Genomic DNA, 27,693 nt, shown 5'->3' on the forward strand with positions numbered 1-27,693 from the left:
TGTACCCTTAAACTGTGCCCAGAGCAAAGCCTTGCTAGGCTAGGGACAAATCAAATAACCAAATGTCAGATAACTTTGCCTGGATGGATCTACCTGCGGAGTACCGCACCAAGACACAAGTTTGTTCCAACAACAGGCATATTCAGTTTTTATCAAGGGACGTCTGGCTGCCAAGCTGACATCAACCCCACTTGGATAAGGTGGAAGATATTCAACTGCTGACACAAATTCCAAGCATGAAGGTGGAGATTTTGAAGGCCTGACGACAGAACTTTGATCTGCTACTTCAACAGCAACTCCTCCAGGAAGGGTAGCCTGATCGGAGGACAGATGCTCAAGTCCAGGTGCTCTAGATACCATACCCTCAGTGCCCAATCTGATGCCATTAAAATTAATTGGACCCAGTTGGTCCTGGATCCTTTGAGAACTGCAGGCAGGAGTGGTATAGGCAGAAAGGCATACAGGAGTCCAGAGTTCCACTTGAGGTGAAACAAGTCTAGGAGCGGGCGAGAAGTCTTAAAAACCACAACATGCAGAAGTGCTGACATTGCACGTTCTAGGCGGTGATGAATAGATTGAGGCAAGGCTCTCCCCATTCGCAGAAGAAACCTCTAGGTGTAACGTCCACTTGTGATGGCTGAGATCATCCACCCTGACATTCAATTACACTGCCAAGTGGTTGACCACCAGGAGAAATCCTTGATGGTCCAGGCATTTCTCAAGGCACAGTCTGTGACCCACCACACCCTGCTTTTTGTAGGACTACATGGTGGTAGTGTTGGCCACGAGCACCTGTACCAGTCTTCCCTTGATGAATGGAAGTAATGCTTTCAACTCCAAGTGGATAGTCCTCTGCTCCAGAATGTTGACGTGGAGCCTTTCCTAGATGGCCCCCACAACCCAGAAGAATTCCATTGGTCACCACTGTAAGCTCGGCTTCTAGAGGGGCGAGGGGTCTGCCTTTGACCTTATCACAGTCTAATAACCATCACTGAAGATCTTTTCCAGTCTCCTCTAAAATCTTATCATGGCTGGAGAGATCCCAGGGATGCTAGGCGCACTGAGATTTCAAATTCAGATTCCACTGCAGAGCCCTGGTGTTTTCGACCAGCAGGATGCAGAAGACCTTCAATCCGAGCAGCCTGAAAGTCAACCTCATTGAAATTCAGGACCAAGGCTGAAAGCATACCCTGAATGTTCTGCACTCTCTTCCCTCGGGGAAAGGCAAGAAACTGAACCATGTCCAGAATGGCACTCATTAATGGAAGATTCTGACAAGGAGTCATATGCGATTTTGGCACATTGATAGTGAACCTTAAAGAGGACAGGAGGTTTGCCGTAATACGGAGGTGGTTGACGAATTCCTAGGGCGAGCCTACTTTCAACAGCCAGTTGTTCACGTTGGGGCGGCAGGGGTGTTGGAGTTTGGGGAAGACTGGCATACTTTACCTCCGAATCCCAGGAAGCGTGTGGTAGCCTTGCTCTGCTTAACCCGCTTTAGTGCGGAGTCCAACATGTCCCCAAACAGGCGAGTCCCATCAAACGGCATGTGCATGAGGCATATGCACTGGATGATATATGATAAAACTGGTAGACCGTAGCCAAGCATAGCGTCGAATGGCAACACTGGTGCCTATGGCCCCCCCCAATGGAATCAGCAGTGTCCAAGCCACAAATCATTGTGAACTTGGCTCCATCATGATCGTACTGTATGGCCTGGGCAGGCTGAGGTCAAAGGTCTCCAAGAACCCCTGGGAGGACTTGAGGCACCAAATCCCAAAGAGTGTTAGAAAGGCCCTCGAGAAGGAATCGGATATTCACTGATTGGAGCCCCAGGCTGGTGGATGAGAAGACTAGTTTCCCAAAACCCTCCAAAAGTTTTAACTCCAGATCTGGGAAGGGAGTATTCGGGAACGTGCTAGGGGTGGTCTTATTTGTAGATGCCTGCACCATTAAGCTTTTAGAAGAGGTGTTCTTAGAGAAAAACGCAAGTTTGCCTAGTGCTGGTGTAGGAAAGTGCCCTTTTTGACATGTTCACCCCCCCTTTCTGCCTGGTATTAGATGCAATTTTAACTGGAAGTGCACTGGGTTCCTGCTAACCTGATCCTCAGTGCCAGATCTTTCCCTAAAATATGCAACTGTTTCCTCAATTGGCAATACCTTTAGCACTCCTTGTAAGTCCCTATCAAATGGTAACCCTGGAACCTAGGGCAAGGAGGCAAAAGTGGTTCCCGAAGGGCTGCAGCATGAATTATGCCACCCTAAGGGACCCCTCACCAAGCTCATGCAAACTGCCAGTACAGAGTACAGGCAGTGTGTCTTTGTGTAGACAAAAGTGAAAACAAAACATGGCACACAGCCTATGTGCTATGCCAACAGCCACTGCATGTAGTACAAGTAAGTCACTCCTAAAGCAGGCCTTTCAGCTCTAAGGCAGGGTGCATTATACTACATGTGTGGAAATATCTACATGAGTCCCTGTCCTGGTCAGTTCAATTACTGAAACAGACTAGTTTCTGTCCCCCACGGGTGAGAGCCTACGCTCTCAGGAGGTCAAAAACAAAGCCTGCCAGGCAGAGAGTGTTCATCTCCCTCCAAATAGGAGGACCTCTAAATTAGCATTCCAAAGCAAGGAGCTTCATTGAGCCCGCCGCCTCTGGTATATGAATCTGGCTTTCCTCATAGGTGATGCCACCCAACCTGACCAGGGCCCATTTTAGCACCTGGACAGGCAGGAAAATTAGTAGTCAGAGAGGTGTGTTCCGCTTCAGGCTAGTTCCACCCTCAAAGTGGGCTACCAGATGTAGACACAACATTTCAGTGCCTGTTATCATTGTGATGACAGAATTAGAAACTCTGGGACAGGGTTATGCCCACTTCCCACAGGAAATGGTAATACAGGGGGCGTAGTGACCTCAGGAGTAAGTAGCCCATTGGCTACTACCCTACACTCCACTAACAACGCTAAATCTAGTATTTAGGGGAGCCCTTAGCATAAACAAATCAGATCCTGTCGATCTGAAAGAAGACGGATGTTGAAGAGTTGCAAGAAGCAAGAAAAGAAGACCAGCTGCTGTCCTTGACACCTGCACCAAAGAGGACTCGTTCTTAAGCAACCTGTGCCTCCAAAACCCTCGGAGGCTATACGGCCTTCAACTAAAGACCCAGGAACTCCTGTGGAGCAGTAGAGCTGCACCCACGCATCCTGCAGGCACCCCAGAAGAGTTGAGAAGACTGCAGACCACCAGAAAACTGACACTGGATAGAACTACTGCACCTTTGCACCTCGCCCGCATTGAAGTGGGTCAACAGTGCCAGCGTGGTCCCCAGACCCTCCAGACTGGAAGACCACCTTGGATTTCCCAGCTATGGACTTCCTGACAGCGCCTGCAGCCTCTTTACCGCAGGCCCAGTCTACCGCAAATGTCTCCAGCCACAGAAACCAATTGCTTCGGGACACCTCTGTACCCGGCTGCTGTGGCCCAAAGGTGCCTCCAAGCCCCTGAGACTGGAGCCCCCTATTGGTTCAGTCGGACTGGTGATGCAGTAGATTTCATCTGGAGTCAGGCAGTGCTTTATTTTTGTGCTTCAGACAGACTGCATTTAAATTGACACGCGCATTTTGGTGCAAGTTAAAACACATGGTACATGAAGACATGAAATGAGGCCTAGTCAGTCTGAAATGCTTCTGCTGAATTAACATGTGTTTTTGCAGTGTTGAGAAAAACTTGTGATTTAAGTGCCTTTTTATGCCTTTTTTAGCTTTGAGGATAACCATAGAATGTGTTCTCTCTTCCCAGCTCATTTTCCTTGCAATCTACATTCACTATTCCTGCCTTAGGAGACTTTGGCTTTGTTGCATATTTGGATAAACATGTTCAGTTTATAACACCTCTTTTTATAATGTGTGTTAATTAAAAATACACCAAAGACGTAGTGAGGCAAAACGCTTTTTGCATGAAAAGCCATCTAAAACATTAAAGCATGTTGGTAGGAGTATGTATTAACTGTGTGCGCTTTGAAAATGTACACTAACGTATGTTTATGCTATGTTGTAGACAAATAATAAGAAAAGCTGCATTAAACTAATAGCTTTTCTAGGTAATCATTTATAAAGGGTGTTAGTATGGGGGTGGAAAAACAGAATGGGTTTATTTACATAAAGTTAATACTCTATTGTGTTTGTTTTGTTTTTGGGCCCAAGATAAAATGGCTGCCTGTGAATACAGCAAGGCTGTGACTTGCATTGAAAGAAGAGAGAGCACGCACAGATTATACCAGCTTGCCTCAAGACACAAAGGAGTCAAGGCCACTGTGAACTGTACATTCTTGTTAATATGCTAATGTACCAGTGTTAGTTAAAGTATCCTTCCTACGTGCGATGTGACAGGAAGGAAAGAAAATAGAATGAAACATTTTTCCTAGTAAATGTTGCTACAACATATAAATGTATTAATCATTAACGCTTTTTTTGTTAAAATCAGTATGGTTTGGAATTTGCAATGAGATCAGAATGGTGAGACCCTCATGCCATTGGCTAACCAATCAGGTACACACTTTTCTGAATATGAAACATTTTTGTGTAGTCTGCCAAGAATTAGAGTATAAATAATGACCTCTTAGGGGGCTTTTCTCTTTAAGTCAGGGGGCCTCTGTCAGGGGGGGGGGGGGGGGGGAGGAGGGAGGAGGCAGCAGATGAGATCAGACATCATATGGGTTGGGTACGTGATCTTTGCGGGTGCAGCCTTGGAGGGGATTGCGTCCGAGGAGAGTCAGGTGGGGGGTTTCTTGCTCATATTTTTTTTTAGAGAAGTCCTTGCACGTCATATTTTTGGCAAGGCAGATCACATTCCTCTGTGGACTGGTGAAGGGCGGGCTGTCTTACTCCTAAACACAGACAGGCAGAAGGTAGAATTAGATGCTAAAACTAAGTTTATGCTTTGACTAATTAACTAGGTCTGAAAAGATCTATTTGTCTTATGCATTTATTTCTCTTTATGGGAGATTTTTGCCAACTATTAATCATTGATTAGCCTTGCAAAACGTACTCTTTTTCTTAGAAACTCTTTAAGAGTGTTGACTGACATCTTGCGCCACATTTTCCTTTCTACATGCTTATATACAGACTAATATGTTCTGTATTAATGCTATTTTTCCTGTTTTCAAAATTCTGTAACCGGATTGTTATTTGAATAATGAATAAAGGGTTAGAGAAAACCTTAATTTTTTGGACTAGAAAATAAAACCCTTTCAAACACTCACCAACTCTCTTTATTGGCTTAAATAATAATTGCATTTTTGACTGTGCATGTTTATGTAAAGTCTCCTGAAGGTAATACATGGTGTTAAGGGCTAACACCTTTTCAGCGGTAAAATAGAGGTAGATGAGGTTTTGTATTGAGAAATTACAGCTGTATCAGGTCCTGGTAGCGGGAGGATGGTCATTATTACTTAGTTTGGTGATTAAGGATTATTGATATCACCATCAACTATTCAACTAATGGATCATTGACCTTAGGAGGGAAGTAAAATATTTTCCTAAGTTAGATAAATGTCCAAGTCCTGATTCCTGACTCCTACGCTCAGAACCTGAAGACTGGCAACACAGTACTGGAAGGTGATGCAAGAAGGTGATTGCTGGAGTGGTGTGAGTATCAATAGGGTTGTGAAATGTTGTTAATGTGCTAATATGTATTTTCTTTTAAGTGTTGAAAATAGTTAGGGTTTTGACTGCTGGTGAAATTCTGCTCATTTTGAATTGATGGTGTTATTGATTATATTGGTAATTTCATAGGACAGATTTTCTTTGATTATTGATTATATGTTCTTAACATGACAAGTTAGTGTCTTGTTTTATGTTGACCAGAATTCCATGGGAAGGAATAGCGGGTGGTAAATGGAAGCCACACTGCTCTGAGGTTACTCGTCAGTTGGAATAACACTGAGAAGCCAGGCAAGGCTAGCAGTGTTAAATTAGGGACTATTTTCTGTATAAAACTGATAGTGATTAATAGCAAAGAGTTCGCTGGTGAAACTTTGTTGTTATATCACCTAGAAAGGGTAACAGTGAAGGAGTAGCAGGTTCTTCTGACCTTGAGTGAAGGGTAAGCGGAAGGGCTTTACCTGCAGTGTTTGAAGAGTAAACAGAAGTTCATACTTTGTGAAGAGTAAGCGGGATGTGTTACTTGCAGTGAAAATAAATCTATCCTTTATTTAGTGGAACAGACGGAGTAGCGAATGTTTTTATGTTGTTACTTACAGAATTTGATTAAGAAAACTCAGAAAATATTGCAGTAAGATTTTGTGGAGGGTCAGTGGTAGGAGTAAAACTGACTGAAATTGAGACTGAAAGCATTGGAGAAAAGAAATCGCATTGAACTATTGCAGAAATGAAATTGTTTGAAGGTTTAAAGAAATTGTTGGAAGGTAAAGTGAAAAATTAATTTTTCATTGGTGATGCTCCTGAAGGAACACCTGTGCATTTTATGTTTACCAATTTGGGACAAAATTCATGTATGTGGGTTCACCAATGGTGCAAGATTACTGAAAAGGAGGGTTCTTTGAGGTTTCCAAAAGATGATACTTTTGAATTGCAAATCATTGACAAATTAAGGGAAGTGTTATGTGAAATAAAGACACCATCTAGAGCTGCACAATTTGAGGCTTTACGCATGTGGTAAAAGACAGCAAGAAACAAAGCAAGTGAGGACAAAAAAGGTAAAGCACCAGATGCAGGGGAAGGGAATTCATGATGACAAAAAGCTTCAAATAAATAATGATTATGGGGATGAAATAATGGATGAATTGTTAACTGAGTGTCCGTAGTATACCAGTAAGTACTACAGTGGCTACTGCTTCTGTTGAACAGAGAGAAACACAGACTGAGATAGCTGTGCAGACATTTCAGATTGACCCACTACCTGTTGATTCAGAACTGACAGTGATACCGCCAGGTGTTACTGCTTCAAATGTGACTGATTCAGTCCAAAAATTGCAAACTGCAGATGCACAGATAATGCCAAGAAAAATTATGACTACCCCAATTAATATGGTTCCTACTCAAAAGGTTCAAAGAGCTGCAGAATCAGTGATTATGGCAGGGTTTATATTAGAAACTCAGAATTCACAGATTATTGGACAGAAATTACCCCAGACAGTCCAAGCACTGAAAGGTGGGGGGTGGGGAATGAACATCTGCACCCCAGGATAAAATGAATGTATTTGAAAATGGGATTTTTCAAACCTGCTTTGAGGAAGCAGCAGTGATTAAAAAGATAGAGAACACGAGGGAACAAATTAACATAGACACTGAAAAAGAGAGACAGCTTAATGTTTTAAATTCAGCATGAAGAGAGTAACAGTCCCTACTGTTTAAATAATGAAAATGTGAACCAGTGTCAGGAAAAATAATTGATTTCCCCGAGTAAGGAAACAGCTGCATGTGCTATATACACATGATGGACTGATCGATTTGGCTCAAAATTAAGAAATTGATGTTTCAGGAAGTTTTCCATTTCAGAAAGGTTTTAGGGTACATATGGATGATGAAGCACATGAGAAAATGTGTTCTTCAGGAATGCAATTGCACATTGCAGAAATAATAAAATATATTTTCAAATGCAATGGGTTTGAGAAATTAGGAGACAAATGGGCAAGAAAACATGAGGAAAAAAAAGAAACCACCAGACCTTGTTAGGGAAAATAATGAACAGGATGAGGGAGAAGCTTTTGCTTACTCATTAAGAGAAAAGGTGGGAGAAGTGCACGTGCATGGGCCACAGACTAAAAGTGAACTTGCAGCAATTCTGAACACATTCCCACAATTGAGACAAATTTATGCTGTGGTATCCACAAGTTGATGGATTTGTTGCAATTTTAAAAGAGTTGTGCATTCATTTGGAAATGTTCTTTTATATTGCCATGCAGACTAAATTGTGGTTTGAATCTAAAGTTGTTGTGCAAAGGCCAGGTGAGGAGATAATGAAAAAGGTTTGCATTAATGCACCATCATTTTCTGTTATGGAGGAAAATATAGCAGTGATAACTTTCCTGAAGGGCAGAGTGCCAGCAAAGGATGTTGATTGGGTCCAGATTAAAAGAACACAGGATGGAAGTAAAAGTGTTTTGGTTTGTGAAAATTCAGGAAAATGTGTCCTTTTGCCATCTTTATAACAGATTTGAGCATTGAAAGAAGAAATATAAATTTATACATGATCCGCAAAAACAGAGAAATGCAGATGCAAAATATGCTAGTGAAGCAAATGCAAATGTCAGTTCAGAAACAGGTACCAATGGCAGGAATTTCTCAAGCACATATGGTCCCACACAATATGGAAAATTCTAAAATTAATTTAAATAATTTGTCCAGAGCAAATAGGAATTATTTCCAGAGACAAAATCAGAACCCAGTCCAACAGGTTGCTGTGTTTGAAAATGAGAGTTTTAACCCTCACAATTCTGAATTTACCAAGTCCATTGTGAAAGCAGTGGAAGATCTAGACTTAGTTGGAAGAGTTTTGAACAAAGATGTTACAAACCCAGTTTTAAAAGAATTTGCACCCAAAATAGGCCCATTTGAGGAAAATTGCCAAAATGTTGTTTGTGACTCAGGCTTAGCAGGAAAACAATTGTTTTGCAAATCAAACAGCACAAATTACTGTACACCAGATAATGTTAATTTTCAGATTCCTGATGAGAATTTACATTTTAAAATGGTCCAACAAGAGAAAGATGTAGAATTGTTTTCAGAAAAGACAGTTGAAATATTACCTTCTGATTTGAAAGAAATAATAAATACAGAAATAAGAATTCAGAGAAGGATGCTAGATTAATAAAATGTGCAGAACATGTCTTATTAAAGTTAGAACCAGATGACATGTATTCAAGAACTAAGAAATATTCTATCTGACAAACTTAAAAACCGTGGTTATCCGAGAAGGTTAGTCAAAACGGCGTCCAAAAGGGCGTGGTATTGTCCAAGAGAGGCCTTGCTGACACCTAAAGTACGTGACAAATCAGAGAGGATAGCTTGCGTCACTACTTTCTCGCCGGTGTCACACAAAATCAGGAAATCTATCCTAAAACATTGGCCCGTAATTAATGCTGGCCCCATTAATCTAGAAAGACCCCCGTTTGCCTTCCGCAAGAGTAAAAACCTTAAGGACCACCTGGCGAGAGCGGCCCTACCGGCTCCAACACCCAGATCTACCATTGAGTCCAATTGGAATTTGCCACCGCTACTGGGACATAAAAAATGTGGGGGCTGTAATGTGTGTGGGTATACAATTGAGGCACGCAATTCAGTCACAATGATGTCACTGTTGAATTAAAATCTTTTTCCAACTGTAATACCAATAATGTTATCTACACAATATTGTGCCCTTGCCCCAAAATGTATGTAGGCCAGACGACTCAGAAAGCAAAAACCAGAATCTGCCAACATAGGAGTCGCATTAGGTGCAGGACTCCCAATGCACCACTGGTCGAACATTTCACTGAAAAGAATCACACTGAGGACTATATTCGGTGGACAATCCTAAAAGTTGTCAAATTGCCACAAAGGGGTGGTAACCTGGCTCAACTCCTGAACCGAGAGGAACTTAAGAGCATAATCCAATTTGACACCATACGGACCGGCCTGAACAGGAGTGAGGACTGGACTACCTTGCTCTAATCTGCAACCCTCAAATGAACTTGACCGCACTTGAATGAACATTTTGGATTGCCGGCGTGCCCTGGCTCCATTCTCTGGGCACACATCAGAAACTGTTCATTTACCATTGTCATATTTCCCCCAAAATGTGAATGTATGATCGGCTCTTCATGTGATGAACCATAAGTTGTATATTGAAGGTCACCAATAGTTGTTCCTCACATGCGCCGTATTTTAATGCACAATTTCTGTTTTTAAGATCCAATTCACCTCCATCATTTACCATTCTAAGATGGCCCCCATGGTTGCATGCTCATGCTCCACCCACTCCCATAGACACGTAACCTATGCTTGTGGTCAAATGACTACCGCTTCCAGGGCTTATCCACATGGTTGCGCTCTCCTCACTAGGCTCACCAGTTGCCAAGACCGCATCGGAGTCCTCACTACCCCTCACTGCCGTGGATCCTGAAATTGCTCAAACATATCATGTTCCGATTGTGGCTCCCCGCACTTTTTCCTTCCCTTCACCTCGCTTCCCCTAACCTCAACCTTTCCTTCTACTAGCGTATCTTCCATCAAACGAAGACCGCCAGCTGCCGTGAAGGTTTTCCATAACAAGCAGCCTCTACTCCTTAACACGCTGCTTACCGTTTATTCTCATGGTAGGTCCCTCGATACCGGCGCCCGCGTGAATTAATGCACGCAATTACCGCCAACGCTAATGAGCGATCTAACTCAGTTTTTGCCTACACAGCGCAAGCCTCCAACTTACTTCAGCCCGAGCGACCTCAATTGGTCTTGGCTCTATAGGCTAATCTTAGCACGGCTAACCGTCTCACCCGAGGTAAGCCCCACAGTGCCTTTAGTGATTCAAATGCTTGCTGGAATCCACCATACCTGCCCTTAGCTCTCACGCCCTCACATCCATGTCTCCAATTTTGAGACCAGTCACAGCCTTGCATAAACAGATGCCCCTTACGTGGAAATGTTAGCATGGACATAATAACTCGCTGCTTTTTTCCCCACTCTCGCTCAGCACTCACGCGGTTAACGCCCAACGGATCGATTCACGTGTAGTTTTTACAAAACACTTCTCCAATTTTAACTCACCTGTGCACATGCACCTGAAGAGTTCACTGCGGTTCCGAGTACTGTAAATGTGTGCATATCCGAGTACCGTAAATGTGTGCATATCCTTCAAAATGCGGACTACTCAGTCCTTGATTTCTGAAAAACTTTATTGTTCTTTTTCCTCCCTGTTCCTCCCACAAACAGGCGCAATTTTTCCCCAGGCAATTCAATTGTGTTTACAGTCCTGATGATGATCCTTAACGATTTGAGCAATGGATCGAAACGTCGACTCTTTTAAGTGGACATACATGTAACCATTGTGTATCAATCTGTATGCTCCACTCTGGAGAACACTGCTTACACTGATTTATAAGTGTCCAGTTGCTCTTTTTTCCGTGCCTGTGAATATTTCCTCTTTAATTCTTGCTTCTATTTTCTGTTCCTCTCACTAGTATGGTACAGGATTGTGCCCTACTATAAGCAATTACTTTTTGTATTCAATTTATTGTTTTGATTGTAACTAAATAAAAATCCTGGTCCGGCTGGACAGGTTTAATATATAGTCCCTATTGTGTTCTATATCAAAAATTGTTTATATCTCTAATTATGCCCAGGACCTTTGTTCACGTCAAATAATGTATTCAAGAACATCATCAGTTGCAGAAATGTTACCAATAAGAGGATTTTTGATGGAATTGATTGAACGTTTAGGTAACTTTCTGATCACAGGTTCACAGAAAAGAAATGAAAAGAAATGAAATGAAAAGAACAGAGTAGTGCAGGAGATTAAAAACAATTTTTCCATGTTGTCCTGTGGTACCGAATCCAGCCAATATATTTTTTCATAATCCATGTGTTGAAGAATGGCTTACTTTTATTGATTTTTGCCTAGTTGATGTCACAGTGCCATGGCATGAGAATAGTCAGGAGTACTGTCAAAAAGAGATGAATACCTGGGACACAAAATTAGAAAGGGAGGTAGAAATGTGTCACCCGAGAGGGTGGAAATAATTCCCAAGATAAATCCACCTCAAATTCAGAAAGAAGTCAGAAAATCTTTGGGAATGGTTGGCTGCTGTAGAGTAGTCACTAAACCTTTCCCTAGTGGCTAAGCCTTTACTGAGGCTGACACACAAGGATATGTCTGATCCGCTTCCATTGGACAACAATTGCACAAAAGCATTCCTAGAGTAGAAAGAGAAAAAATGTTGCGCCCCAGCAATAGGAATGAAAGTTTATTTGAAAGAAAATACACCAATTTGCAGTTCGAGGGAGGGCTGCGCTCTCTCAGTGCCTATTCAAAAAGATGAATGTTTGCAAGGGTATTTAGTAATGTATTTCCCAATGACCTTTGAACCCAACTTCACAGAAATGTCAGCAAATGAATTGGTATGTGATGAAACTGAATAGGAGTGCCTAAATGTCATGAAAATATGCATAAAGCCAAAATCAAACTTTAAGGATGAACGTCTGAGTCAGCCCAACAAGGTCCATTTCGTAGAAGGCCCATATTTGAAAGGTAACAATGACACATTAAAAGCAGCACATGCTGTGCTCCTTATACATTATGTTGTCAAAGCTTCATGGCTTTCAGTAGTTACCCCATCCCAAAATTCGAAATTGATTGCCCTTACCATAACATGCAGTATATCTGCTCAATTGGGAGTCACAGTTATCATGGGAGAGAGAAATGCTAATTAAGTTGCACAAAATTGTGTACTATTAGCATATACATTCTATGGAATCTTCACAGGTGAACTAAAAGAGGCTCAAGAAAATGTTTCAGAAGCAGAACAGCAGGGTTGTATCAGAACTGTTTTTGAGGAAAATGACAACTGCATAGTGGCAAATGTGTTATTGCAGAAACCGATGCCCATGTATAGATTGCCAGTTTCTTTGATATCAGATCATAATGTGGTCTCAAAGATAATGAGTGCAGAACAACAGATTAGACAAGGAGTGGATTGTAGCTATCTGCCTGATGTTTTAAGCATAATAAAGCAACACAAAGGCAGCACAGAGTTACACTTTGCAAAAGAATGATTTTCAGCATCACCAAAGTGGCTTGAAAATGCATGTGCAAATGCACTTGTGGAAAACACTGATGAGAACACTAGCCATTGCTGTGTAGGTCTGGTTGATGTAGAGTGTGCAGTTTCTCACCAGATTGTAACTGCTACACAAGATCTGCATAATGGATGGTGCAACGACTTTGATCTGATAGATACTGTGCTGAAACATCTGAATCTGATCAATGTGAAAATAAGAGTGAAAGGCTTAGGTTGAAAAAGTGCAAAGGATTGATGGTGCTCTGTCAGAATTTCTCAGCAACTAAGTGGTTAAACATGCATGGAGAAAGTATAGAATGCCACACTGTATGAGCCATACTGATGGCAAGGTGATGATAAAGAGCAAAGAAATGCTGAAACTGTCCTGTTGAATTCTCTTTATTATTTTAGTTACTTATTTTAGACAAGACTAACTGCTCCAAGAAGCTACTTCCAGAACTCTGCACTAAACATTTGAGCTTGGCTATATATGATATGGTTGCAGGCACGACTTGTGTTTGCCTTAGAAATAGAAGTAAAATTGTTATATGCTCAGCTTTTGCAATAAAAAGTTCACCTGTGAAATTAAATAAGTGTGATGATTTATAAATCATTTGATTATGATTTGATATCATCAGAAGGGCGGACTGATGGAGCAGATTTCATCTGGAGTCAGGCAGTGCTTAATTTTTGTGCTTCAGACAGACTGCATTTAAATTGACACGCGCATTTTGGTGCAAGTTAAAACACATGGCACATGAAGACATGAAATGAGGCCTAGTCAGTCTGAAATGCTTGTGCTGAATTAACATGTGTTTTTGCAGTGTTGAGAAAAACTTGTGATTTAAGTGGCTTTTTTTTTAGCTTTGAGGATAACCATAGAATGTGTTCTCTCTTCCCAGCTCATTTTCCTTGCAATCTACATTCCCTATTCCTGTCTTAAGAGACTTTGGCGTTGTTGCATATTTGGATAAACATGTTCAGTTTAGAACACCTCTTTTTATAATGTGTGTTAATTAACAATACACGAAAAACTACACATGGAGCAAAACACTTTTTGCATGAAAAGCCATCTAAAACATTAAAGCATGTTGCTATGAGCATGTATTAACTGTGTGCGCTTCGAAAATTTACACTAATGCAGGTTTATGCTATATTGCACATTGCACATTTTTGCATGTTGTAGACAAATAATAAGAAAAGCTGCTTTAAACTAATAGCTTTGCTAGGTAATCATTTATAAAGGGTATTTGTATGGGGGTGGAAAGACAATGGGTTTATTTACATAAAGTTAATACTCTTTTGTGTTTGTTTTGCTTTTCGGTCTAAGATAAAATGGCTGCCTGTGAATCCAGCAAAGCTCTGACTTGCATTATAAGAAGAGAGCATGCACAGTTTATACCAGCTTGCCTCAAGACACAAAAGAGTCAAGGCCACTGTGAACTGTACATTCTTGTTATTGTGTCAATGTACTAAGTGTTAGTTAAAGTATCCTTCCTGTGAGCGATGTGACAGGAAAGAAGGAAAGTAGAGAGAAACATTTTTCCTAGTAAATATTGCTAAAACATAAATTTATTAATCATTAACGCTTTTTTTGTTAAAACCGGTATGGTTTGGAATTTGCAATGAGATCAGAATGGTGAGACCCTCATGCCATTGGCTAACCAATCAGGTACAAGCTTTTCTGAATATGAAACATTTTTGTGTAGTCTGCCAAGAATTAGAGTATAAATAATGACCTCTTAGAGGGTGTGGGGGATTTGCTCTTTAATCCAGGGTGGCTCTGTCAGGGAGGGAGGAGAGCGGAGAGGCAGCAGATGAGATAAGATATCATATGGGTTAGGTATGTGATCGTCGCGGGTGCAGGATGGAAGGGGATTGCGTCCGAGGAGAGTCAGGTGAGGGGTTTCTTGCTCATATTTTTTTTTTTTAGAGAAGTCCTTGCACGTCATATTTTTGGCAAGGCAGATCACATTCCTCTGTGGACTGGTGAAGGGCGGGCTGTCTTAATCCTAAACACAGACAGGTGGAAGGTAGAATTAGATGCTAAAACTAAGTTTATCCTTTGACTAATTAACTAGGTCTGAAAAGATTTATTTGTCTTATGCATTTATTTCTCTTTATGGGAGATTTTTGCCAACTATTAATTATTGATTAGCCTTGCAAAACTTACTCTTTTTCTTAGAAACTCTTTAAGAGTGTTGACTGAAATCCTGCGTCACATTTTCTTTTCTACATGTGATGCTTATATGCAGACTGTAATATGTTCTGTATAAATGCTATTTTTCCTGCTTTCGAAATTCTGTAACCTGATTGTTATTTGAATAATGAATAAAGGTTTAGAGAAAACCTTATTTTTTTTTTACTAGAAAATAAAACCCTTTAAATATTCACCAACTCTCTTTACTGGCTTAAATAATTATAGCATTTTTGACTGTGCATGTTTATGTAAAGTCTCCTGAAGGGAGTAATACATGGTGTCAAGGGCCCAACACCTTTTCAGCTGTAAAATAAGAGGTAGATGAGGTTTTGTATTGAGAAATTACCGTGAAATTACTGCTGTATCACAGGCTCCCTAGTCCAAACCTGCAGCCTCTTTGAGACCAAACCGATCCCCATTGACTTCAATGGGGCACCCGACGCTGCATTGCATCTCTGTACCTGGCCGTCCCAGTACCACCCGAGGTGACCTGTTGGTGCTGCCTTGGACCTTGCCCTATACTCACCTCAAGTCCAGGAGATTGGTCTCTTAAGTAGCTGTAAAGAACTTGTATGCAGCGTTTGTTTTTTCTCTGTAGGAGAACATTTCTGCTTCTGAAAATTGCAGTTACAACTTTTGAAAACTAAAAACATTCATATCTCAAAACATACTCACCTGCTCTTATTTTTATAAGTTGGTGCTTATTGAGCCGTGTGTACAATGTATTGACTGTTTGTATTGCATATGTCTAACACTCCTCTCTGATAAGCTTAAGGCTGCTCAACCACACTACCCCCTAAGAGAGCACCATGGGATTGCTAGAGCAAGCCCCGGTCCACTTATAAGGAATACCTGGCCTCTCTGCACAGTATACCTCTTTTTGGTAAACTATATAAAGAGCCAGCTTCATACAGCCTGGAGGTAGCGGAGGTCAATATGGCGGTTGACCGGGGTCCAGAGCAAGTATCCATAAGAGCCTCATTAAAAGGCAAGAGGGGCTCTGTTGATGTCAAAATTGGAGCAGAAGGACTCCTCATAGTGGGCATGGAGCATCATCTGGCATAGAAGAACCCACCTCCAGTAATCCAGGTGGAGAACCTCTTGGTTTTGTGGGACCAGTAGGTGCGCCAGAGAGAGTTGACAAGGATTCAACGAGTCCTAGCATGGCCTCGTAGAACTCTTGGATTTGTTCAGCAGTAGGGGATGGCACCAAAACACAGGTTGTGTTGGAACAAATAGCAGAATTGGCTCTGAAGTCTAACAACTTCGGAAGCGAACACAATATGTGTGGCATCAACCCCCGGCAGCCTCAGGGGAGTGTGAGTGACAGGAAGGAGTAGAGTCCCGCTTAGATTTCTTGCATTTTTTCTTCAACTTACCCGATGAATTTGATGGAGATATAGACAAACCTCTGGAACTACTCCTGTGACATCTTGATCTCAAACAGGACTGAGACTGAGCTTTCAACTTGCACATCCTTTATTGCAGTCTTTTAGAGCTTGGCAATGACGAGTTTAGTCTTTCAGCCAATGACATTCGGGTTCATTAATCAATGCAGGCCTTAAAAATCATGGCTTGACCTCAGGCAAATTTGGTGAGAATCGGTCACAGACATGTGTTTACGACAGTCCTTACAGGGCTAAAACATGATGTTTTGGGGGATGAGATACCCCTTGCACTCTCTAAAAGAAAGGAACAGACATCAGCACCCTAGAGTGGCAGACATATAGGGTCTGCACGGACTTTCCGGACCAGAATGGCACCACCTTGCCTCGTACTGGTGAACAGATGCCCTGCTGAAAAGTTTCCGATCGGATGCCTGTGAATATTCAAAAGGTGAGGAATCTGCTGCTAGAAGTCTATCAGAATTAGGGCACATTTAGAGTTAGCGGAAGTGCTGATTTTACACCCCTGGAATCTCAGCTGGCCTTACCACATGTAAACCTCGACCAGTTGGCCCATCCATCACAGAATCACCACATGGTAGCGCTCATACCACCCTATTTAAGCAGGGCTATTTTCACTTATTTTTCCTACCTGTAACTGTAAATGTAAGTATAGCGGTTTCGCATAGGGAAAAACTCACAATGGAGCCAGAAAACTCCTTGAATTTTAGAGCGATTGTGTTTTGTCTTCTGAAAGCAAACTCCTGCTTTAGAAGTTTATTTACTGGGAACAAAAACCTTTGAGTGGGCAAATCAAATATGGCGCCCATTTGAGGTGCCATGCTTGTTGGCATTAACAGCACAGATATTCATGCCCCCCTGGCGAGTATCTCTAAAGTTTACAAGTAGTCATCTACCAGTGGAGCAGAGGCCTTAGCTTATGAAACTGATATAGAACTGTGCACTAGAACATATTTCAAAGCACATGCCACACTTGCCTATAATCCTATCATAAGCCATCCTAACTTTGCAATTACATTGCTTGGAAATTGCTAGCATCCTTTGGAATATCCAGAGAAGTTACAGGGTATCCAGATACATTTTCAGAAGTAATGTTTATGCCATCAAGCTTCATTACATTACTAAGGGTATTTCCTTGATATCAAGACAGTCTTACATATTTGCCTTGGAAAAATAACACTGGTTGCACATTGTATTTTTTCTAACATACACGGGTTATTGGAACTAAAGTTCTACCCTACCCCATCCTCTGAGATGGAGACAGTAGTGTCTGGTTCCTGTGTTTCCAAGGGTAGCGACAATACTGACCACAAAGGATTCCTAATTGCCCTTGTGTCATTAAAGCCCTGGAGAATTCTACTGACAGATAGAAGACAAGCAATGCAAACCACGTTAAAAGTCCTGCAATGTGTAAAAATGTTACAGGTTAAGATAAAATAGCTGATAATCAAGTTGCAACTTCTGCCTTTCAGTATAAGAAAACAATTTTACTTGAAATTGGAACTCATTTATTGAGACCCTTTGTAAATATACTCCATCTTTCTCTCCTTAACGAACAAGTTACTTACCTTCGGTAACGATATATCTGTAAGAAACATTAGTTAGTGTTAGATTCCTTACCTTAGAATATCCCCAGGCGTCAGTCTGGATCCGGAAACTTTTGCGTAGCAGTACCCCTGCGCGTCGGTAGGCGTCGTCTGCAGGCGTCCCCTGCGGCTCCGCGTCCGTCGTCGGCGTTGTGATGACGTCGCTGGAGTATATAGACGCCGCCTCCGCGCGCTGACGTCAGTTCTTTGCACACAGCATTTCCGCGCCAGGAGACGCAGAGCCATGAGAGAACCAACACTGGTGCCATGTAAAACTAGGGCCCTGAAAGGGATGTCCTTAACCCTAGGTATCAGTTCGCAGAACGGGGAGGATGGGTGGGATCGGTAAGGAATCTAACACTAACTAATGTTTCTTACAGATATATCGTTACCGAAGGTAAGTAACTTGTTCATCTGAAAGAAACACGTTAGTGTTAGATTCCTTACCTTAGAATACATACCCCAGCAATACCAACCCCGGTGGTGGGTCTGCGAACCAATACAAACTACACCAGAAAGTCCTGGAGGACAGAACGGCCAAAGAAGCCATCCCTCCGGACTTGACTGTCCAGGCAGTAGTGCCTCGCAAAGGTGTGCAGCGAGGCCCACGTAGCCGCTTGGCAAATGTCCTGCAAGGGGACTCCCCGGCCCAGGGCAGTGGTAGCCGCCGTGGCCCGAGTGGAATGGGCCCTCAGCCCAACAGGGGGCTCCTTCCGAGCCAAAGAGTAGCACGCTTTGATGCAGAGAACGACCCATCGAGAGATGGTCCGTTTACAGACCGCCCGTCCCTTCTTCGCACCCACGTAGCCAACAAACAGTTGGTCATCCACCCGGAACTGGCGTGTGCGATCCATGTAAAATGAAAGCGCACGTTTTGGGTCCAGACGATGGAGCCGCTCTTCATCCTTTGAAGGATGCGGAGGCGGGAAGAAGGAAGGGAGGGTGATGGACTGCCCGATGTGAAAGGCCGAAACAACCTTGGGCAGGAAAGAAGGTCTAGTCCTCAGAACCACCTTGTCAGGATGAATGGACAGGAAAGGAGGTTGGACAGAAAGAGCCTGGAGCTCACTCACTCTCCTGGCAGAGGTGATGGCAACCAGGAAAGCCGTCTTTAAAGTCAGGAGACGGAGAGGGCAAGAATGAAGGGGCTCAAAGGGAGCACACATCAGAAAAGTTAGAACCAGGTTCAAATCCCACTGAGGCATCACAAACGGAACAGGTGGAAACATGTGAGTGATGCCTTTCAAGAAACGAGTTGCAATCGGGGATTTGAACAAAGAAGGCTGATCAGGAAGCCTCAAAAAGGCTGAAAGGGCAGAAAGGTAGCCCTTGATAGTGCCCAGAGCAGAGCCCTGCTGGGCAAGAGAAAGAAGAAACAGAAGAACCTCCGAAAGAGGGGCAGAAAGAGGATCCACAGCCTTTGCTGTGCACCATGCCACAAATCTGTTCCACCGACAGGCGTATACCGACTTAGTGGAGGGACGCCTGGCTGCCAGAATAACATCACAGACTTCAGGAGGCAAGTCAAATGGCCTCAACTGCCGCCGCTCAATCTCCAAGCATGGAGGTGGAGACTGGGCAGGTTCGGGTGGAGGACCGTCCCCTGCTGCTGCGACAGAAGGTCCTCCTGAAGGGGCAGGCGGATCGGGGGACCGACTGACATGCTGAGTAGCTCGGGATACCAGTACCTTCGAGCCCAGTCCGGAGCCACAAGGATAACTTGGGCCCGGTCGCGCCTGATCTTCTTCAGCACTCTGGGCAGAAGTGGTATAGGCGGAAAGGCGTATAACAGACCGCAACTCCACTCGCGCCGAAAGGCGTCGCCGTGCGAGTGCCGTCTTGGAAACTCCAACGCGCAGAACTGATGACATTGCGCGTTCTCTTCGGTGGCGAATAGATCTAACCAAGGCTCTCCCCATTGCAGAAAGATGCCTTGCGCTACGTCCGAGTTCAGACGCCATTCGTGATCCATCGAGCACCGACGGCTGAGTTCGTCCGCCCTGGCGTTCAGAGAACCTGCCAGGTGTTGAACCGTCAGAGTCACGCCCTGACGTTCCAGCCATTGCCAGAGGCGCAGAGCCTCCTGGCAAAGGGTCCACGACCCCACACCGCCCTGTTTGTTGCAGTACCACATGGCGGTGGTGTTGTCGGTGAACACCTGCACCACACTCCCGTTGACAAAGGGGAGGAATGCCTTCAGTGCCAGACGAATCGCCCGCAGCTCCAACAGGTTGATATGGAGCCGGGACTCCGCCGGAGACCAGATGCCTCTGATCTCTGCCTCTCCCAAGTGGCCACCCCAGCCCTGGAGGGACGCGTCCGTCACGACAACGTGCTCCGGTTGGGGAAGGGAGAGGGACTTGCCCCTGACCCAATCGCGGTCCGTAAGCCACCACTGCAGTTGTCTCGCAGTGCCCTCCGAGATCAAGACGTGGTCGGACAAGTTGCCCTGATGCTGGGCCCACTGAAACTTCAGGTCCCACTGCAGAGCCCGCATCCGCCACCGAGCGTGATGCACCAGAAGGATGCAGGAAGCCATCAGTCCCAGCAGCCGCAGCGTCAACCTGACCGAAACCCGGGATAGCGGCTGAAAGATGGGAATCAAAGCCTGAATATCCCGAACCCGCCGTTCCGGAGGATAAACCCGAAACTGCGCCGAGTCCAGAACCGCTCCGATGAAAAGGAGCTTTTGAGAGGGACACAGGTGTGATTTCGGCACATTGATGGAGAACCCCAGGTCGTGCAAGAGGTCTGCCGTCATCTGAAGGTGGTGGACGACTGTCTGGGGCGAGCCCGCCTTCAACAACCAGTCGTCTAGGTAGGGGAAGACTGAAACCCCCAACCTGCGCAGATGGGCTGCGACCACCGCCATCACCTTTGTGAACACCCATGGGGCGCTGGTAAGGCCGAAGGGAAGCACGATAAACTGAAAATGCTCCTGGCCTACCGTGAACCGCAGGTAACGCCGGTGGGCCGGCAGGACGGGGATGTGAAAATAGGCGTCCTGCAAGTCCAACGCTACCATCCAGTCTTGTGGGTCTAGAGCAGCCAAGACCTGAGCTAACGTCAACATCTTGAACTTCTCCTTCCGGAGGAAGCCGTTGACGTTCCTTAGATCCAAGATAGGACGTAGGCCCCCCTTGTCCTTCTTGGGCACCAGAAAGTAGTGGGAATAACAACCACGCCCTACTTCTGGCCCAGGAACGCGCTCGACGGCCCCCTTGGCCAAGAGGGCCGTAACTTCCTCCTGCAGAAGTGTCAAGTGGTCCCCCGACACACGGTGGTTCTGCGGTGGCATGGCTGGAGGAGAGGTCTCGAAGGGGAGGGAGTAGCCCCTTCGGACGATTTGCAGCACCCACCTGTCCGAAGTGATCGTGCGCCAGTGAGCGTGGTGATGGCGAACCCTGCCACCCACTGGCGTCACATGGGGCCGAAAGCACGGACTAGGAGGATTTTGGGGTAGATGCTGCGGGGGAAGGTGTGGTCTGACCCCGCCGTTGTCCCCGACCGCCGCCACGGCGGTTTCCACGGCCGCCACCACGTTGAAAGGATTGTTGCGGCGCGTGGCTGGCAGCACGTGTGGGGGCGCCCCTTCCTTGGCCACGAAAGGGACGAAACGAACCCGTTTGCTGACGCTGGGTCGAGAGACCTAAGGACTTGGCCGTGACCCTGGAGTCCTTGAAGCGTTCCAGCGCGTGGTCCGCCTTGTCACCGAAGAGGTGACGGCCATCGAACGGCATGTCCATCAGTGCATTTTGGACGTCTGCCGAAAAATTGGCGGATCTCAGCCAGGCGTGGCGACGAATCGCCACTGTCGTTGACATAGCTCTGCCCAGCGAGTCGGTCGTATCAAGACCACACCGTATTGAATATTTCGCTGCATCTCGGCCCTCAGCCACAGCCTGACCGAGTTTTGCCCGCACCTCCATGGGGCATTCTGGCAGCAGTTCCGCGACCGTATCCCACACAGAGTGGGTGTAGCGTCCCAAGAGGCAGGCGGTGTTGCAAGACCGCAGGCCCAAACTAATGGATGAGAAGACCTTTTTGCCAAATTGGTCATACCTCTTGGATTCCCGGTCGGGCGGGGCCGACGGGAATGCGGACTGGGAGGTCGAGGCCTGGATCACCAGACTCTCAGGAGTGGGGTGGGTAGACAGGAACTTGGGGTCGTCCGGACAAGGACGGTGGCGCCTGGCCACGTTCCGATCAACAGGCGGACCTGAAGCGGGCCTGGACCAAGTGCCCAACAGAACGTCTGATAAGGCTTCATTAAACGGCAGCAGTGGCTCCTGTGGGCATGACTGCGGTTTGAAGACCTCGGTGAGGATGTTAGGCCTCACGGCCGCGACGGGGAGCTCAAGGTGTAAGGCCTTGGCAGCCCTCATCAGCACCACAGAATAAGCAGCTCCCTCCACCGATGCCACGGAAGGAGGAGAGATCAAACCAGGGTTAGGAGAGTCGTCCAGACCACTGGCATCCCCCAAGTCACCTGTCCAGTCCGGGTCATACTGGCACTCGCGTGACAGAGGGTCCTCGGACCCCTCCCAACCTTCACCGAACTCTTCATCTTCTCCGTATTCGGAGTCAACGATGTAGACCGGCTCCACGGGGTTCATGGGCCCCATCGGCGCCGGGACCGGCGTCGAGCGACGCCCGTCCGGCGCCGCGTCCGGCGTCGGGGAAGGTAAGGGGACGGCGCCGCTCGGAGCCGGCGTCGGAACCCCGGAGCCGGCCGGAGCCGGCACCGGAGAACCGGCGTCGCGCGGCGGCGGTAACCCCGATGGCAACGGCGCCGGGGAGGCCGGAAGACCAGCCGGCGCCGATCCCGAAGGCCCTTGCGGCGCCGGGGTCGGAGCCGTCGGCGGCGCCGGGGCCGGAGCACCCGACGGCGCCGAGGCAGGGACACCCGAACCGCCAGGACCCCCAGACGGTAGCACTGGGCCCGAAGGCACCGTAGGCCCCGTCGGAGAACCGAGCGCCCTCATGGCCATGAGGAACGCCTCGATCTCCTCAGGCGTCGCACCGTGCCCAGGGACCGGAGGGTATGAGGCAGGCCGCGCCGGCGACTCTCGCGGAGCCGCGGAGTTGGGGTCACCCGAGCCCCCGGCCGCATCGCGCGAGCGTCGGGGGGAGTCGGGGGTACGATGACGACGCCCCGACTTCTTATGCTTCTTACCTGACGAGCCTGACGAGTGGTGTCGACTTCCGGAACGCTCGGCGCGGCTCCGCGATCGTTCCCTCGAACGCTCTCTCGACCTCCGGCCGGACCGGGACCGCTCCCGGTCCCGACGTGGAGCCGACACCCGGAGTTCCAGTAGCTTGCGGGACCGCTCCCGCCTAGCCTTGTTGGTGAGGGCCCGGCAGTCGACGCAGGAGTCCACGTCGTGGTCGGGGCCCAGACACCGGAGACAGAGGCGGTGATGGTCTGTGACCGACATCGTGCGCTCACAGTCATCACAGTGCTTGAACCCAGGCATCCTATCAGGCACAAGTGATAATTACTTCGAAAAACTTGGTCAAAGACCGGGATACTGCTCTTCAGATCTGCGTCCACTGGCGCGGAAAAAAGAAGAACTGACGTCAGCGCGCGGAGGCGGCGTCTATATACTCCAGCGACGTCATCACGGCGCACGACGCCGACGACGGACGCGGAGCCGCAGGGGACGCCTGCAGACGACGCCTACCGACGCGCAGGGGTACTGCTACGCAAAAGTTTCCGGATCCAGACTGACGCCTGGGGATATTCTAAGGTAAGGAATCTAACACTAACGTGTTTCTTTCAGATACACACAGTTAAGGTCTGTAGGATGAATTGATTCTGGGAACACAGGTTGCAGATAATGTTCCAGGATAACAGACTTCTATTTGTAGCATAGGGTGTAAATATACACAAAACATTGATGTCCTTTACCTCTAAAAACTGGTGAAAAACTGGAAACAGAGGCCAAGCTTTTCCTAGTAAGAGTCCCAGCATGCACTTCGCTGTATTTATGTCTAGACTGCGTTGGTCCTTCTCCTGTTAATATAAAAAGTAACAGAAAATAAGAATATTGACTATTGTAAAGCACCAATAAAGCTAGCAGAGTATTTTCAAGTAAAAATTTGAAATTGAAGTTTGAAGATTGGCTGAACGGAAATAGAGGAAATCAAACCTGAATAAAAAGCATTGCACATAGCATTACCTAATTGAATCCAGACACCCATGAGAAAGTCTGAATTACATGCTGGGAGAGAAAAAAAAACAGGCTGTCCATACATAGGAGATTTACACATTATTTAATTTCTATTTTACATGAGGGCAGGTTGCATTGACTTAATTTCCATAATGATCACATAGATTAGGCAGAAATCACATGTACTATGAAGTAAAGGAAAATGCTACTTACCAGTATGCATCTGTTCTTGGCATGTAGAGCTGCAGAGTTACACACTGTGCATAGATCGCCCGGATGTCTGCAGTTGTTTTGTCCTGAAAAGTCTTTGGAAGTCACGGGATAGGTGACTCCTCCTTTGGACAATAGTGCGCATGGGCATCGGCTTCATCCTTAGATTGTTTTTCGCCAGTAGGGAAATTGAGTTTTTGAGAAACAGGAAGGATGCTCATGTAAGCTGTATCTAATTAAGATAATTCTGGAACAGATAAAAGGTAGCCGGGTGGGCGTGTGTAACTCTGCAGCTCTACATACCAAGACCAGATGCATACTGGTAAGTAGCATTTTCCGTTCGAGGTATAGGAGCTGCAGATTACACACTGTGCATAGATTGTATAGCAGTACCCACTCTTAGCGGCGACCACCCGTATCTGTTGCAGTAGTTTGGAACAGTGTTTTGAGTACAGCCTGGCCCACAGTAGCTTGTTGTTTGGTTTGCACATCTACACAATAGTGTTTTGTGAATGTGTGCGGTGTAGACCATGTGGCTGCTTTGCATAGGTCATCTAGGCAAATGTTATTTGTTTTAGAAAATTTATTAAGCGCACAAATACCCGAGGGTGTCTCGGCGCTGTGTGTCCACTATGCTGTCCATGAAATGATTACGGTTTAAAAAGCCAAGTTTTTATCGGTTTCAGAAAGGAAAGAAGAGAAGTGCAGGTTTTGATTTGGCTAGGAAGACTGTTCCAAAGTTTGGTGGAGGTCACTATAAAGGACCTGTCACCCTAGGAGACTTTCTTGGTCCTTGGGACCTGCACTAGACAGGCAGTAGATGAGCGGAGGGATCTTACAGGGGTGTAATGTTCCCTAAAATGCCATTGAAGCCCCTATCTTTCTAGCAGAGTGGGCTTTAGGAGGAATAGATAATGTACGTTTAGCTTTGTGGTAGCTAATTTGTATACATTTGACAATCCACCTAGCTATTCCCGATTTTTATATGGGTTACCTTTGTATGGTGGCGAGAAAGACACAAAAAGTTGTTTACTTTTACGAAAGGATTGTGTTCTTTCAATGTAGTAAAGTAATGCTCTTTTGACATTTGAAGTATGAAGAGCTCTTTCTGCGACTGTCTGTGGCTGTGAAAAGAATACTGGCAGCTCTACAGATTGATTGAGATGGAAGGGTGAAATTACTTTTGGAAGGAATTTAGGATTGGTACGGCGTACAACCTTATTATGATGCATTAGCAGAAAAGGTTCTTGAACGGTTAATGCTTGTAGCTTACTAACTCTTCTTAGAGAAGTAATAGCTACTAGGAAAGCAACTTTCCAGGTTCAGAATTTATGTAAAAGTTCAAATGGAGGTCCCATTAACTGTGCGAGAACAATGTTTAAATTCCACACAGCTGAAGGTGGTGCTCTGGGAGGAATTATTCTTTTGAGGCCCTCCATAAAAGCCTTTATGGCAGGTACTCTAAAGAGTGATAGATGATGTCTATTTTGTAGGTATGCTGCAACGGCAGCAAGATGCAGTCTAATAGATGTGTACGCTAGGTTACATCTTTGAAGGTGTAATAAGTACCCTATGATGTGTTGAATAGACACATCTAGAGGATTGATGTAGTTGCTATGGCAGTATATACATAACGCTTCCACTTGGCTGCATAACATGCCCTAGTGGTGGGACATCTAGCTTCTTTAATGACGTTCATACAGTCAGGAGGAAGGTTAAAATAACCGAACTCTAGAACTTCAGGAGCCAGATCGCTAGGTTGAGCTGAGCTGGGTCTGGGTGTCTGATCTCTCCATGGTTCTGGGTTAGGAAGCGTGGAGACAGGCATAGCTTTTGGTGCGGTACCCCAGAAAGTTGCAGCAGTGTGGTTGTCTGGCCTAAGTTGGAGCAACTAGAATGAGAGTTTGCGCACCACTAGTGGAAGCAGTGGGAGAGGTGGAAAAGCGTACGCAAATTTGCCAGACCAGTTCATCCATATCTCATTGCCTTTGGACAGCAGGTGTGGATACCTGGCGGCGAAGCTTGTGGATGAAGTTCCCACTTGTGGATGAAGTTCCCACACGTGGATCTGTTGTGTCTGTTGGCTCAACAGATTGGCCATGGTGTTTTGTACCCCTGGAACATGTTGGGCTAAAAGGAAGATGTTCTGAGGTATAGCCCTCTCCATATCTGCTGCGCTAACAGAGTTGCAGAGAGTGTGTCCCTCCTTGCTTGTTTATGTCGTACATGGCTGTCATATTGTCCGTGCGGACTAAGACCGCTTTGCCAGATAGGTGCTTTTGGAATGCTTTTAGGGCTATAAAAATGGCTAGTAACTCCAGGTGGTTGATGTGGAGTAACTTTTGGTGCGGTGTCCACCTTCCTTGCATGGTGTGCTGCAGTAGGTGTGCTCCCCAGCCGGAGAGCGATGCGTCCCCTGTCATGACTATCTGAGGAACTTGTTCTAGGAACGGTCAGGTCACCCTTTGGAAAGGTTTTTGGTGTTCCACCATTGCAGAGTGTGATGCGTTCAACCGTCTACCAACACTAGGAATGTTAATTGACCCTGAGCCTGGTTCCATTGACGTGCTAGGCACTCTTGAAGAGGACGCATCTGTAGTCTTGCATAAGGCACTAGGAATATGCAAGAGGCCATCATTCCTAAGAGTTGCATGAACACTCGAGCTGGAAGAGAGTGTTGCGGCTGGACTTTGGTTAGAAGAGCTTGCATATTTGTTATCCTGGCAGGAGAAGGATAAGCTAGCGCTGTGGAGGTGTTTACTGTGGCACCTAGATATTGTTGTACGTGGGACGGTTGCAGGTGGGACTTGGTGTGGTTTAATGTGAACTCCAAGTCGTGGAGTAATTGGATGGTGGTGTGAGTGTGTTGAACACACTGACTGTATGAGCTGGCTTTTATGAGCCAGTCTTCGAGATATGGGAAGACGCGATATATGCTGTCTTCTTAAGTGCGCAAGTGCAAGGCACTTGGTTAACACTCTTGGTGCTGTTGTGACCCCAAAAGGGAGTACTTTGAATTGATAGTGCTGAATGTCTAGTACAAATCTGAGGTACTTTCTGTGAGTTGTGTGAATGGGAATTTAAAAATATGCGTCCTTGAGATCTTTAGTGGCAAGGAAGTCGTTTTGTAAAAGGAGAGGAGGATCCTGCTGGAGTGTGACCATATGGAAGTGGTCTGATTGTATGTACAGGTTCAGTGATCTGAGGGCAAGAATGGGCCTTAGAGATCGTTCTTTTTTGGAATTAGAAAGTACAGGGAGTAAACTCCTCTGTTTTGCTGATGCAATGGAACTGGTTCTATTGTGTTTTTTTGTAGGAGGGATATTACCTCTTGCCTGAGTAGT

At 45.6% G+C, this 27,693-nt stretch overlaps 1 protein-coding gene across 2 annotated transcripts in view; it reads right to left on the minus strand.

The window, feature by feature from the left end:
* The window catches only part of DCUN1D4 (defective in cullin neddylation 1 domain containing 4), a 365,350-nt gene that overhangs the window by 37,518 nt on the left and 300,139 nt on the right, over positions 1-27,693 (minus strand). For both annotated transcript variants that reach the window (XM_086962658.1, XM_086962656.1), the window contains exon 9: positions 23,878-23,982. In XM_086962658.1, the coding sequence (XP_086818784.1) occupies positions 23,878-23,982 (105 nt within the window). The remainder of the gene's footprint in view (positions 1-23,877; positions 23,983-27,693) is intronic.

The sequence above is a fragment of the Lissotriton vulgaris genome, chromosome 3_1 (genome assembly GCF_964263255.1).
Source record: "Lissotriton vulgaris chromosome 3_1, aLisVul1.2, whole genome shotgun sequence".
Lineage (NCBI taxonomy): Eukaryota > Metazoa > Chordata > Amphibia > Caudata > Salamandridae > Lissotriton > Lissotriton vulgaris.